At 49.5% G+C, this 15,688-nt stretch overlaps 2 protein-coding genes across 8 annotated transcripts in view; one reads left to right on the plus strand and one right to left on the minus strand.

The window, feature by feature from the left end:
- Window positions 1-15,688, plus strand: part of EFR3B (EFR3 homolog B) — a 316,353-nt gene that overhangs the window by 175,853 nt on the left and 124,812 nt on the right. The window lies entirely within an intron of this gene.
- Window positions 1-15,688, minus strand: part of LOC135297849 (L-gulonolactone oxidase-like) — a 40,742-nt gene that overhangs the window by 12,510 nt on the left and 12,544 nt on the right. The window contains exons 5-7 of the mRNA XM_064415800.1: window positions 13,387-13,477; window positions 11,408-11,593; window positions 343-450 (exon numbers count right to left, since the gene is read on the minus strand). Coding sequence (XP_064271870.1) covers window positions 343-450; window positions 11,408-11,593; window positions 13,387-13,477 — 385 coding nt within the window. The remainder of the gene's footprint in view (window positions 1-342; window positions 451-11,407; window positions 11,594-13,386; window positions 13,478-15,688) is intronic.

Raw genomic sequence — 15,688 nt, forward strand, 5'->3', positions numbered from 1 at the left:
CATCCCAAAATCTGTCTCTGGAATTTCCAGGAGCTTGGAAAACCTGGAATTCCAAAAATCCTGGAATTCCGACCCAAAATAGATCCTTGGAATTGCCAGGAACTCTGAAATTCCCGGGATATTTTTGGGATCTGTCCCCAAAATCCTGGAATTCCTGCCCAAAATCCGTCCCTGGAATTGTGGGATTTTGGCAATTCCTGGGATTCCTGGAGCCCAATCCCAAAATCCATCCCTGGAATTGCCAGATCTCGGAAATTCCCGGGATTTTTCGGGATCCGTTCCCACAATCCAGCCCCGGCACTGCTGGATCCCGGGAATTCCCGGGATTTTGGGGATCCTCGCCTGGTCGGTGGGATCCTGGTAGATGATCCGGACGTTCTCGGTGTGCGGGAACCACAGGAAGCGGAAATATTGGGAATTCCTCAGGTGCTCGTCCAGCTGATCCAGGACCTGGAGCCAGCGGGAAAACGGGAAAAGGTCGGAGGTCATTCCCGGTTTTCCGGAGTGGGAATGTCGGGAATGGGGGGGTGGGGGAAGCTCAGAGGATTCCCAGGATTTGGGAGCTGGGAATTCTCTGCTTGGGGTGGGGGCAGTGATGCAAAAATCTGGGATCCAATGGGAATTTGGGGCTGGAATCTAATGGGAATTGGGGATGGGATCCAATGGGAATTGTGGTTTGGATCCAGTGGGAATTTGGGATGGGATCCAATGGGAATTTGGGTTTTGATCCAATGGGAATGGAGTTCAATTCCAATGGGAATTTGGGGTTTGGATCCAATGGGAATTTGGGTTGAGATCCAATGGGAATTTGGGGTTTGGATCCATTGGGAATGGGGCTGGATCCAATGGGAATTTGGGTTTGGATCCAATGGGAATTTGGGATGGGATCCGATGGGAATGGAGCTGGATCCAATGGGAATTTGGGTTTGGATCCAATTGGAATTTGGGTTTTGATCTAATGGGAATTGGGGTTTGGATCCAGTGGGAATTCGGGATGGGATCCATTGGGAATGGGGCTGGATCCAATGGGAATTTGGGATGGGATCCAGTGGGAATTTGGGGTTTGGATCCAAATGGAATTTGGGTTTTGATCTAATGGGAATTTGGGATGGGATCCAATGGGATTTTGGGTTTGGATCCAGTGGGAATCAAGCTCAATTCCAATGGGAATTGGGGTTTGGATCCATTGGGAATTGGGGTTTGGGATCCAATGGGAATTGGGGTTTGGGATCCAGTGGGAATTGGGGTTTGGATCCAATGGGAATGGAGCTCAATTCCAATGGGAATTGGGGCTGAATTCCAATGGGAATTTGGGGTGCGATCCAGCGGGAATTTGGGATGGGATCCAATGGGATTTTGGGTTTGGATCCACTGGGAATGGAGCTGGATCCAATGGGAATTTGGGATGGGACCTAATGGGAATTGGAGTTTGGATCCAATGGGAATTTGGGATGGGACCTAATGGGAATTGGAGTTTGGATCCAGTGGGAATTTGGGATGGGATCCAATGGGAATTTTGGGATGGGATCCAATGGGAATGGGGCTGGGATCCAATGGAAATGGAACTCAATTCCAATGGGATATTTCCAAGGAAATTATTCCCAGGAAATATTCCCAGGTAATCATTCCCAGAAAACATTCCCCAAAAAGATGCCCAGGAAATTATTCCCAGGAAATATTCCCAGGAATTTTTCCTAGGATTTATTCCCAGGAAATATTTCCATTAATTATTCCCAGGAAATCATTCCCAGAAACTATTCCCAAAAAAGACGCCCAGGAAATTATTCCCAGGGAATATTTCCATGAAATATTTCCAGGAAATTATTTCAGGAAATATTCCGAGGAATTGTCCCTTAGGGAAAGGAGGTGGGAGAACGGAACAGAATCCTGGAATGGTTTGGGATGGGATCCATGGATTTTCAGTCCCACCCCAAAATCCTGGGATTTTCCAACCTTTCCTAGGACATTCCCAAGGATTTTCTGGGAATTCCAGCCCAGGCAGGAATTCATTCCCAAAATCCCATTCCCCCTTTCCCAGGGAATTCCCTCCATTCCCAGCCTGGCATCAGATCCAGCCCCATCCCAACTCCTCTCTGGGAAGGAATTTTGGGATTTCCCTGGGAATTTGGGGCTCCACTTCCCATAAATCCCACAAAACCCCCTCGGGATGGATCCTGGATCTCAAAATCCTGGAATTCCTCAGGGGGATCCATGAACCTTCAATCCCACCCCATTCCCACCCCTCCAACCTTTCCTTGGACACTCCCAGGGATTTGGGATGGGATCCATGGACTTTCAATCCCATCCCATTCCAATCCCGACATCTGGGAATTTTCCAGCCTTTCCTTGGACACTCCCAGGGATTTTTGGGAATTCCAGCCCAGCCGGGAACTCATTCCCAAAATCCCACTTCCCCCTTTCCCAGGGAATTCCCTCCATTCCCAGCCTGGCATCAGATCCAGCCCCATCCTGACTCCTCTCTGGGAAGGAATTTTGGGATTTCCCTGGGAATTTGGGACTCCACTTCCCATAAATTCTATAAAAACCCCTCGGGATGGATCCTGGATCCCAGAATCCTGGAATTCCTCAGAAGGGATCCACAGATCCCCAATCCCATCCCATTCCCACCCTTCCAACCTTTCCTTGGCCCCTCCCGGGGTCCCGAATTCCCGGGAAAAGCCGCCCCCCCCACATTCCCCAGGGATGTGATTCATCCTTTCCCACTTTTCCTGCCTCTCCCAACCCTTTCTCTCCATCATTCCCACCTTTTCCCAAAATCCTTTCCCACTTTTCCTGCATTTTCCAACCCTTTCCCTGCATCCTCTCCCACTTTTCCTGCCTCTTCCTGCACCTCCCTGGATCCTTTCCCACATTCCCAAAACCCTTTCCCACTTTTCCTGCCTCTCCCAACCCAATCCCTCCACCCTTTCCCACATTCCTGAAATCCTTTCCCACTTTTCCTAAACCCTCCAGGAATTTTCCACCATGGTTTCCCACATTCCCTGGATCCTTTCCCACATTCCCTGAATCCTTTCCCACTTTTCCTGCATTTCCCACCCCTTTCCCTGCAGCATTCCCACCTTTTCCCTTCCTTTCCCACTTTCTCCTGAAATCCTTTCCCACTTTTCCCCCATCCTCCAGGATTTTCCCTCCATCCTTTCCCACATTCCCTGGATATTTTCCCTTTTTCCCTTCATCCTTTCCCAATTTTCCTGCTTCTCCCAACCCTCTCCCTCCATCCACTCCCACCTTTTCCCACCCTTTCCCCCAAAATTCTTTCCCTTTCCCATAAATCCTTTCCCACATTTCCTGGATTATTTTCCCTTTTTCCTCCACCTTTTCCCACATTCCCTGGATCCTTTTTCCCACTGCCCTGATTTTTCAAACCCATTCCCTGGATTCTTTCCCCCCCCTTTTCCCAAAATCCTTTCCCACTTTTCCTCCATCCTCCAGGATTTTCCCTCCATCCTTTCCCACATTCCTTGGATGTTTTCCCTTTTTCCCTCCCCCTTTCCCACATTCCCTGGCTCTTTCCCCTCTTTCCCTCCCCCTTTCCCACATTTTCCATCCTTTCCCACCCTCCCCCAACCCCCCAGCCCTTTCCCACCCCCTTTTCCCACTTTCCCCAAATCCTTTCCCGCTTTTCCCACCTCCCTTCCATTCCCTCCCGCTTTCCCCCCACCCCCCACCATTTCCTCCCCCGCATTCCCGGGATCTTTCCCCCCATTCCCCCCCCCCCCCCCATTCCCAGGGATTCAATTCCCGAATTCTCCCTCCCGCGGGGCCAAGGACGGGCAGGACTCAGCATTCCCGGTTCCCGCGGGCGGGAGCGGCCGCTGCGCTTTGCCGGGAGCAGCTTTGGATTCCCGGCACTTCAAAGGGCGGCGGAGCGCGGCCGGAGCCTTTGAGGGATAATTCCGCCTTCCGCAGTTATTCCAAGCGCCGCCGGAGCCCTTGGAATGATCCCGGCTCCTCCGACCTTCCCGGGACACGCGCGGGGAGCCGGGAACCGCCGGGAATTGCAGCCCCGCCGGGAATTCCACCCCAAATCCCGTTTTTTTATGGAATTCTCTGCATTTCCTGCCTGGGGTGGGATTCATCCCCATCCCGAATCCTCTCCGGGAAGGAATTTTGGGATTTCTCTGAAATTTGGGACTCTACTTCCCTTTTCCATCCCCAAATTCCATAAAAATCCCTCAGGATGGATCCCGAGCGTCCTTGATCCCAGAATCCTGGAATTCCATTGTTGGGATCCATGGACCTCAAATCCAATCCCATTCTGATCCCAAAATCCCGGGATTTTCCAGCCTTTCCTTGCACACTGGATTTTTTCATGGAATTCTCTGCATTTCCTGCCTGGGGTGGGATTCATCCCCATCCCGAATCCTCTCTGGGAAGGAATTTCGGGATTTCTCTGAAGTTTGGGACTCCACTTCCCTTTTCCATCCCTGAATTCCATAAAATGTTATGGGATTGTGGGATTGAAATGGGATGGGATTGAAGGTCCATGGATCCCAACAATGGAATTCCAGTATTCCGGGGTCAAGGACACTCAGGATCCATCCCGAGGGATTTTTATGGAATTCAGGGATGGAAAAGAAAAATAGAGTCCCAAATCCCAGGGAGTTCCCAAAATTCCTTCCCGGAGAGGAGTCGGGAAGGGGATGGATCCAACCCCAGGCTGGGAATGGAGAGAATTCCCTGAAAAATGGGATCTTGGGAAGGAATTCCTGGCCTGGCTGCAATTCCCAGAGAATCCCCGGCAGTGTGCAAGGAAAGGCTGGAAAATCCCAGGATTTTGGGATCAGAATGAGATTGGATTTGAGATCTATGGATCCCAACAATGGAATTCCAGGATTCTGGGATCAGGGATGCTCAGGATCCATCCCAGGAGATTTTTATGGAATTTGGGGATGGAAAAGAGAAGTGGAGTCCCAAACTTCAGAGAAATCCCGAAATTCCTTCCCGGAGAGGATTTGGGATGGGGATGAATCCCACCCCAGGCAGGAAATGCAGAGAATTCCATAAAAAATCCAGTGTGCAAGGAAAGGCTGGAAAATCCCGGGACTGTGGGGTTGGAATGGGATGGGATTGAAGGTCCAGGGATCCCATCCCAAGAATTCTGGGTACCTGGGATGAAGGATCCATCCTGAGGGATTTTAATGGAATTTGGAGATGGAAAAGGGAAGGGAGACCCTTCCTGGAGTCCCAGTGAAGCCCCTGGATCCCAAAATTCCTTCCCGGAGAGGATTTGGGATGGGGATGGATCCAGTGCCAGGCAGGAAATGCAGAGAATTCCATAAAAAGTGGGATCTTGGGGTGGAATTCCTGGCCTGGCTGCAATTCCCAGAGAATCCCCGGCAGTGTGCAAGGAAAGGCTGGAAAATCCCGGGATTTTGGGATCAGAATGAGATTGGATTTGAGATCTATGGATCCCAACAATGGAATTCCAGGATTCTGGGATCAAGGATGCTCGGAATCCATCCCAGGAGATTTTTATGGGATTCAGGGATGGAAAAGGGAAGGGAGACCCTTCCTGGAGTCCCCAATTCCCAGGGAAGCCCCTGGATCCCGAAATTCCTTCCCGGAGAGGATTCGGGATGGGGATGGATCCCACCCCAGGCAGGAAATGCAGAGAATTCCATAAAATAATGGGATTTGGGGTGGAATTCCCAGCTGGGCTGCAATTCCCAGAGAATCCCTGGATCCCTGACAGTGTCCAAGGAAAAGCTGGAAAATCCCGGGACTTTGGGATCAGAATGAGATTGGATTTGAGGTCCATGGATCCCAACAATGGGATTCCAGGATTCTGGGATCAAGGATGCTCGGGATCCATCCCAGGGGATTTTAATGGAATTGGGGGATGGGAAAGGGAAGGGAGACCCTTCCTGGAGTCCCCAATTCCCAGGGAAGGCCCTGGATCCCAAAATTCCTTCCCAGAGAGGATTTGGGATGGGGATGAATCCCACCCCAGGCAGGAAATGCAGAGAAATCCATAAAAAATCCAGTGTGCAAGGAAAGGCTGGAAAATCCCGGGATTGTGGGGTTGGAATGAGATTGGATTTGAGATCTATGGATCCCATCAATGGAATTCCAGGATTCTGGGATCAAGGATGCTCGGGATCCATCCTGAGAGATTTTTATGGAATTTGGGGATGGAAAAGGGAAGTGGAGTCCCAAACTTCAGAGAAATCCCGAAATTCCTTCCCGGAGAGGATTGGGGATGAGGATGGATCCCACCCCAGGCAGGAAATGCAGAGAATTCCATAAAAAACCGGGATTTGGGGTGGAATTCCCGGGCGGGCCGCAATTCCCGGCGGTTCCCGGCTCCCCGCGCGTGTCCCGGGAAGGTCGGAGGAGCCGGGATCATTCCAAGGGCTCCGGCGGCGCTTGGAATAACTGCGGAAGGCGGAATTATCCCTCAAAGGCTCCGGCCGCGCTCCGCCGCCCTTTGAAGTGCCGGGAATCCAAAGCTGCTCCCGGCAAAGCGCAGCGGCCGCTCCCGCCCGCGGGAACCCGGGAATGCTGAGTCCTGCCCGTCCTTGGCCCCGCGGGAGGGAGAATTCGGGAATTGAATCCCTGGGAATGGGGGGGGGGGGAGGGGGGAAAGATCCCGGGAATGCGGGGGAGGAAAATGGTGGGGGGTGGGGGGAAAGCGGGAGGGAATGGAAGGGAGGTGGGAAAAGCGGGAAAGGATTTGGGGAAAGTGGGAAAAGGGGGTGGGAAAGGGCTGGGGGGTTTGGGGAGGGTGGGAAAGGATGGAAAATGTGGGAAAGGGGGAGGGAAAGAGGGGAAAGATCCTGGGAATGTGGGGAAGGATGGAGGGAAAGAGGGAAAGGATCCAGGGAATGTGGGAAAGGATGGAGGGAAAGAGGGAAAAGATCCTGGGAATGTGGGAAAGGATGGAGGGAAAGTCCTGGAGGATGGAGGAAAAGTGGGAAAGGATTTTGGGAAAAGCGGGGGAAAGAATCCAGGGAATGGGTTTGAAAAATCAGGGCAGTGGGAAAAAGGATCCAGGGAATGTGGGAAAGGATGGAGGGAAAAATCCTGGAGGATGGAGGAAAAGGGGAAAAGGATTTTGGGAAAAGGTGGGAAAGGATTTAGGGAAGGTGGGGAAAGAATTTTGGGGAAAGGGAAATAATTTAGGGAGAGGAGGGAAAGGATGGAAAAAGGTGGGAATGGATGGAGGGAAAGGGCTGGGAGAGGCAGGAAAATTGGGAAAAGGATGAAGGGAAAAAGGGAAAAGATCCAGGGAATGTGGGAAAGGATGGAGGGAAAGGATGGAAAGGATGGAGAAAGGTGGGAATGATGGAGAGAAAGGGTTGGGAGAGGCAGGAAAATTGGGAAAAGGATGAAGGGAAAAAGGGAAAGGATCCAGGGAATGTGGGAAAGGATGGAGGGGAAATCCTGGAAGATGGGGGAAAAGTGGGAAAGGATTTCAGGAGAAAGTGGGAAAGGAAGGGAAAAGGTGGGAATGCTGCAGGGAAAGGGGTGCGAAATGCAGGAAAAGTGGGAAAGGATCCAGGGAATGTGGGAAAGGATCCAGGGAATGTGGGAAAGGATTCCGGGAATGTGGGAAACCATGGAGGAAAATTCCTGGAGGGTTTAGGAAAAGTGGGAAAGGATTTCAGGAATGTGGGAAAGGGTGGAGGGATTGGGTTGGGAGAGGCAGGAAAAGTGGGAAAGGGTTTTGGGAATGTGGGAAAGGATCCAGGGAGGTGCAGGAAGAGGCAGGAAAAGTGGGAGAGGATGCAGGGAAAGGGTTGGAAAATGCAGGAGAGGATCCAGGGAATGTGGGAAAGGATGGAGGGAAAATCCTGGAGGATGGAGGAAAAGTGGGAAAGGATTTTGGGAAAAGTGGGAAAGAATCCAGGGAATGGGCTTGAAAAATCAGGGCAGTGGGAAAAAGCATCCAGGGAATGTGGGAAAAGATGGAGGGAAAAATCCTGGAGGATTCAGGGAAGGTGGGAAAGGATTTTGGGAAAAGGCAGGGAAAGAATCCAGGGAATGGGTTTGAAAAATCAGGGCAGTGGGAAAAAGCATCCAGGGAATGTGGGAAAGGATGGAGAAAAAAGGGAAAAGATCCTGGGAATGTGGGAAAGGATGGAGGGAAAAATCCTGGAGGATGGAGGAAAAGTGGGAAAGGATTTTGGGAATGTGGCAGAGGATTCAGGGAATGGGCTGGAAAATGCAGGAGAGAGGGAAAAGGATCCAGGGAATGTGGGAAAGGATGGAGGGAAACAGGGAAAACATCCAGGGAATGTGGGAAAGGGGGAAGGAAAGAGGGAAAGGATCCAGGGAATGTGGGAAAGGATGGAGGGAAAAATCCTGGAGGATGGAGGAAAAGGGGAAAAGGATTTTGGGAAAAGGTGGGAAAGGATTTAGGGAAGGTGGGGAAAGAATTTTGGGGAAAGGGAAATAATTTAGGGAGAGGAGGGAAAGGATGGAAAAAGGTGGGAGTGGATGGAGGGAAAGGGCTGGGAGAGGCAGGAAAATTGGGAAAAGGATGAAGGGAAAAAGGGAAAAGATCCAGGGAATGTGGGAAAGGATGGAGGGAAAGGATGGAAAGGATGGAGAAAGGTGGGAATGATGGAGAGAAAGGGTTGGGAGAGGCAGGAAAATTGGGAAAAGGATGAAGGGAAAAAGGGAAAAGATCCAGGGAATGTGGAAAAGGATGGAGGGGAAATCCTGGAAGATGGGGGAAAAGTGGGAAAGGATTTCAGGAGAAAGTGGGAAAGGAAGGGAAAAGGTGGGAATGCTGCAGGGAAAGGGGTGGGAAATGCAGGAAAAGTGGGAAAGGATCCAGGGAATGTGGGAAAGGATTCAGGGAATGTGGGAAAGGATTCAGGGAATGTGGGAAAGGATTCAGGGAATGTGGGAAACCACGGAGGAAAATTCCTGGAGGGTTTAGGAAAAGTGGGAAAGGATTTCAGGAATGTGGGAAAGGGTGGAGGGATTGGGTTGGGAGAGGCAGGAAAAGTGGGAAAGGGTTTTGGGAATGTGGGAAAGGATCCAGGGAGGTGCAGGAAGAGGCAGGAAAAGTGGGAGAGGATGCAGGGAAAGGGTTGGAAAATGCAGGGGAGGATCCAGGGAATGTGGGAGAGGATGGAGAGGAAATCCTGGAGGATGGAGGAAAAGTGGGAAAGGATTTTGGGAAAAGGTGGGAAAGGATTTAGGGAATGTGGGAAAGGATTTAGGGGAAAGGGAAAGAATTTAGGGAAAGGATGGAAAGGGTGGGAAAAGGTGGGAATGATGGAGGGATTGGGTTGGGAGAGGCAGGAAAATTGGGAAAAGGATGAATGGAAAATGGGAAAAGATCCAGGGAATGTGGGAAAGGATGGAGGGAAAATCCTGAAGGATGGGGGAAAAGTGGGAAAGGATTTGGGGAATGTGGGAAAGGAAGGGAAAAGGTGGGAATGATGCAGGGAAAGGGACGGGAAATGCAGGAAAAGTGGGAAAGGATTCAGGGAATGTGGGAAAGGATTCAGGGAATGTGGGAAAGGATTCAGGAAAAGTGGGAAAGGATTCAGGGAATGTGGGAAAGGATCCAGGGAATGTGGGAAAGGATTCAGGAAAAGTGAGAAAGGATTTCAGGAAAGTGGGAAAGGATCCAGGAAATTCCCTCATTCCTGAGAAAATGACGGAAAATCCCAGGAATTTGAGGAGTCTGAGGGTGGAGGGGAAGGTGACCTTGCATGGTCAGAATTGGGGGAATTTTCATCATTCCTGAGGAAATTCCAGGAATTTTTTTCCCTCCTTCCCGAGGAAGTTCCAAGGGGAGAAATCTGAGATGGGAGTGGGAATTCCTGGAGTTTTTTTCCCCCATCCTGAGAAAATTCCCAACCAGAATTCCAGGAATTTTTTTTCCTATTCCCAAGGAAATTCTGGGAGTTTTTTCCTGATTCTTGCAGAAATTCCTGAGGAAATTCCCAGAATTTTCCCCATTCTTGAGGAAATTCCCGAGGAAATTCCAGGAATTTTTTCCTCATTCCCAAGGAAATTCTGGGTGGGAATTCCCAGACTTTTTCCTCAATTCTGAGTGGGAATTCTCAGAGTTTTTTCCATCATTCCCAAAGAAATTCCTGATGGGAATTCCAGGAATTTTTCCTCATTCTGGAGGAAATTCCAGTGGTTTTTTTTCCTTCCTTCCTGAGGAAATTGTGAGCGGGAATTCCCAGAGTTTTTTCCTGATTCCTGAGGAAATTCCTGAGGAAATTCCTGGCAGGAATTCCAGAAATTTTTCCTCTTTCCCAAGGAAATTCTGTGCAGGAATTCCCAGACCTTTTCCTCAGTTCTGAATGGGAATTCCCAGAGTTTTTTCCTGATTCCTGAGGAAATTCCTGAGGAAATTTTGGGAATATTCCCAGGGAAATTTTGGGAATTCTGGGAGTTGCGCACCTGGGTGAGGGTGGAGGGGAAGGTGACCTCACACAGACGGAATTCCGGGAATTTTCCCCCATTCCTGAGGAAATTCCAGGCAGGAATTCCCAGTTTTTCCCTCCTTCCCAAGGAAATTCCGGGTGGGAATTCCAGGAATTTTTCCTCATTCCTGAGGAAATTCCCAAGGAAATCCAAGAGTTTTTTCCCTCATTCCTGAGGACATTCCGAGCTGAAACTCCAGGAGTTTTTCCCTCATTCCCAGGGAAATTCTGAGCGGGAATTCCCAGAGTTTTTTCCGTCATTCCCAAGGAAATTCCTGACGGGAATTCCAGGAATTTTTCCTCATTCCGGAGGAAATGCCAGTATTTTTTTTCCTTCCTTCCTGAGGAAATTGCAAGCGGGAATTCCCAGAGTTTTTTCCTGATTCCTGAGGAAATTCCTGGCAGGAATTCCAGGAATTTTTCCTCATTCCCAAGGAATTCCCCGACTTTTTCCTCAATTCTGAGCGGGAATTCCCAGAGTTTTTTCCATCATTCCCAAGGAAATTCCTGACGGGAATTCCAGGAATGTTCCCTCATTCCAGAGGAAATTCCAAGAACTCTTTTTCTCCTTCCCAAGGAAATTGCGAGTGGGAATTCCCAGAGTTTTTTCCTGATTCCTGAGGAAATTCCTGAGGAAACTTTGGGAATTTTTCCGTGGAAATGTTGGGAATTCCGGGAGCTGCGTACCTGGGTGAGGGTGGAGGGGAAGGCGACCTCACACAGACGGAATTCCGGGAATTTTCCCCCATTCCTGAGGAAATTCCAGGCAGGAATTCCCAGTTTTTCCCTCCTTCCCAAGGAAATTCCTGACGGGAATTTTTCCTCATACCCGAGAAAACTCCAGTATTTTTTTTCCTTCCTTCCCGAGGAAATTGCGAGCGGGAATTCCCAGATTTTTTTCCTGACTCCTCAGGAAATTTCGGGAATTTTCCCCCACATTCCCGAGCAAATTCCAGGAAATGTTGGGAATTCCGGGAGCTGCGTACCTGGGTGAGGGTGGAGGGGAAGGCGACCTCGCGCAGCCGGAATTCGGGCACGCACTGGAAGGTGACGTCCAGGACGACGCCCAGCGCCCCCAGGTGCAGCCGCGCCGCCCCGAACAGCTCGGGGTTCAGCGAGCCGGAACATTCCAGAACCTCCCCCGAGGCCACCAGCAGCGACAGCGCCACCACCTGGCGACAAAAAGGGGGATTTGGGAATTTTTTGGGAATTTTTGGGGATTTTTGGGGGATTTTTTAGGGATTTTTGGGGGATTTTTTGAGATTTTTTTTGAATTTTTTAAGGAATTTTTGGTGGCTTTTTTTTTTTTAATATTTGGGGCAGTTTTTGTGGAAATTTCTGCAGATTTTTTTTAATATTTTGGGATTTTTTTGGAATTTTTTGGGAATTTTTGGTGAATTTTTAAAATGTTTTTGGGATATTTGCGGATTTTTTTTACTTTTGGTGGTTTTTTGGGCTAAATTTTTTTGGGATTTTTTTTGATATTTGGAGATTTTTTGGTGTATTTTTTGTGGTTTTTTATTTTTCAGGAATTAAAAAAAATTCTGGCTTTTTTATTATTTTTTTAAAAAATTTTCTTGGGATTTTCAAATTTTTCTTTTTGGGAGATGATTTAAAATTTTGGATCCCAGCGCCCCCAGGTGCAGCCGCGCCGCCCCGAACAGCTCGGGGTTCAGCGAGCCGGAACATTCCAGAACCTCCCCCGAGGCCACCAGCAGCGACAGCGCCACCACCTGGCGACAAAGAGGGGGATTTGGGAATTTTTTGGGAATTTTTTGGGATTTTTTGGGGATTTTTGGAGATTTTTTTGGGATTTTTTTGATTTTTTAAGGAATTTTTGGTGGCTTCTTTTTTTTATATTTGGGGCAGTTTTTGTGGAAATTTCTGCGGATTTTTTTTAATATTTTGGGATTTTTTGGTGAATTTTTAAAAATTTTTTTTGGCTATTTGGGGATTTTTTTAATTTTGGTGGTTTTTTGGGTGACATTTTTTGGGGATTTTTTGATATTTGGATATTTATTTTGTGTATTTTTTGTGGGTTTTTTGATTTTTCAGGAATTAAAAAAATTTCTGGTTTTTTTTTATTATGCTTTTTTAATTTCCTTGGGATTTTCAAAATTTTTTGGGGGAGATGATTTAAAATTTTGAATCCCAGCGCCCCCAGGTGCAGCCGCGCCGCCCCGAACAGCTCGGGGTTCAGCGAGCCGGAACATTCCAGAACCTCCCCCGAGGCCACCAGCAGCGACAGCGCCACCACCTGGCGACAAAGAGGGGGATTTGGGGAGTTTTGGGGTTTTGGGGGGGATTTTTTGGGATTTTTTTTTAATTTTTGGCATTTTTGGGCATTTTCTGGAAATTTTTGTGGATTTTTGGGGCATTTTTTAGAATATTTTGTGGAATTTTTGATGCTTTTTGGGGGCGGGGGGATTTTTGGGATTTTTTTGGGGATTTTTTGGATTTAGGGATGTTTTGGGGGATTTTTGCAGTTTTTGGGATTTTTTTGAGGTTTTTTTTATTTTTATGGTGTTTTTTATTTTTGCTTTTTTAGATTTTATTGGGGATTTTGAGGGCTTTTTAAGGGATTTTTAAATTTTTTTTGAGGATTTTTGGGGAGACTTTTTTATATTTGGGGTGGTTTTGAGATTTTTGGGGGATTTTTTGGATATTTTTGAGATATTTTTGGGATCTTTTCAGAGGGATTTTATCAGCTTTTTTTTTTACTTTTTGGGAATTTCTGTTTGGATTTTTTTGAGGGGGGGGATTTTCTGGGGATAATTTGGGGATTTTTAAAAATTTTTTTTGAGGTATTTTTAAAAACACTTTTTGAGTATAATTTTGGTTGGAAACTCCCATTCCAGGGAATTTCACCATCCCAATTTCTCCAAGCATGGATTTGGGAGGCGGATTGGAGGATTCCCATTTTTGGGATTCCCGGAATTCCCGGAATTCCCGGCAGGGATCCCACCTGGGTGGGCAGGATTCCGTGCTCGATCCCGGTGTTGTGGGTCCCGGTGCCGATGACTCCGGCCGCCGTCACCTCGGACACGGCTCCTAAACTGGGAGCGGGGAGAGCTCGGGGTGAGGATTCCCAGCTTGGCATCCGCCCTGGATCCATTCCCGATCCCACCTGGATCCATTCCCAGATCCTGAGCCCACCTGGATCCATTCCCGATCCCACCTGGATCCATCCCAGATCCTGAGCCCACCTGGATCCATTCCTGGCTCTCAATCCCACCTGGATCCACGTCCCATTCTCATTCTTATTCCCATCCCATTCCCATCCTCAATCCCCAATCCCCATCCCCGATCCCGATCCCAATCCCAATCCCATTCCCAATTCCGATCCTGACCCCATTCCCATTCCCGTTCCCACCCCTATTCCCATTCCCATTCCTGTTCCCAATCCCACTTGGATCCATTCCAGATCCATTCCTGATCCTACCTGGATCCATTCCTGGCTCTCAATCCCACTTGGCTCCACATCCCATTCCCATCCCCATTCCCATCCCCATTCCCATTCCCACTCCCGATCCCAATCCTATTCCCAATCCCATTCCCATCCCCAATTCCCATTCCCGATTCCAACTCTGATCCCATTCCCAATCCCAATCCATATCCCAATCCCATTCCCATTCCTGATCCCGATCCCATTCCCTATCCCAATCTCAGTCCTGACCCCTTTCCAAATCCCAATCCCATTCTTGACCCTATTCCCAATCCCATTCCTGATCCCAGTCCTAATCTTGATCCCATTCCCATTGTTGTTCCCATCCCCATGCCACTCCCAAACCCAATCCCAATCCTGATTCCATCCCCCATCCCACTCCCATCCCCATTCCTGATCCCATTCCAGATCCCAATCCCATTCCTGACCCCATGCCCATCCCAATCCCAATCCTGATCCCATTCCCAATCCCGACTCCAATGCCATTCTTGATCCCGATTCCTGATCCCAATCCTAATCTTGATCCCATTCCCAATCCCAATCCTAATCCTCATTCTGATCCTGATCCCATTCCTGACCCCAATCCCATTTCCAACCCGCTCACTTGGCCAGGGCCCTGCCGTTCCCATGCCGGTTCCCAATCCCATCCCCATCCCATCCCCATTCCTGATCCCATTCCCAATCCTGTTCCCATTCCCAATCCCATTCTCGATCCTGACCCCGTCCCGTTCCCACTCACTTGGCCAGGGCCAAGCTGTTCCCATTCCCAATCCCATTCCCATTCCTGTTCCCATTCCCATTCCCGATCCCAACCCCATTGTCGACCCCATTCCCAATCCCATTCCCATTCCTGATCCCAACCCCATTCCCGACCCCATTCCCGACCCCGATCCCATTCCCACTCACTTGACCAGGGCCATGCCATTCTCATTCCCATTCCCGTTCCCGTTCCCATGCCCGATCCCGATCCCATTCCCATTCCTATTCCCATTCCTATTCGCATTCCTGATCCCGATCCCGTTCCGGTTCCCTCTCACTTGGCCAGCGCCATGCCGTTCCCATTCCCGATCCCATTCCCGTTCTCATTTCCAATCCCATTCCCACTCCCATTCCTGATCCCATTCCCGTTCCCATTCCCATTCCCAATCCCATTCCCAATCCCAATCTCATTCCCATTCCCATTCCCAATCCCATTCCCATTCCCATTCCCGTTCCCAGTCCTGCTCACTTGGCCAGGGCCATGCCATTCCCGTTCCCATTCCCTATCCCATTCCCGTTCCCGATCCCGTTCCAGTTCCCTGTTCCCGATCCCGATCCCGATCCCATTCCCATTCCCATTCCCGTTCCCGTTCCCGATCCCGCTCACTTGGCCAGGGCCATGCCGTTCCCATTCCCAATCCCATTCCCAATCCCATTCCCAATCCCATAACCATTCCCAATCCCATTCCCAATCCCATTCCCAATCCCATAACCATTCCCAATCCCATAACCATTCCCATTCCCGTTCCCGATCCCATTCCCGATCCCGTTCCCGTTCCCGCTCACTTGGCCAGCGCCATGCCGTTCCCGTTCCCAATCCCATTCCCATTCCCATTCCTATTCCCATTCCCATTCCCGATCCCGTTCCCGATCCCATTCCCGTTCCCGATCCCATTCCCGATCCCGTTCCCGTTCCCGCTCACTTGGCCAGCGCCATCTCGTTCCCATTCCCAATCCCATTCCCATTCCCATTCCTATTCCCATTCCCATTCCCGATCCCGATCCCGTTCCCGATCCCATTCCCGTTCCCGATCCCGTTCTCGATCCCATTCCCATTCCCGAT

Source organism: Passer domesticus, chromosome 3 (genome assembly GCF_036417665.1).
Source record: "Passer domesticus isolate bPasDom1 chromosome 3, bPasDom1.hap1, whole genome shotgun sequence".
Taxonomy (NCBI): Eukaryota; Metazoa; Chordata; class Aves; order Passeriformes; family Passeridae; genus Passer; species Passer domesticus.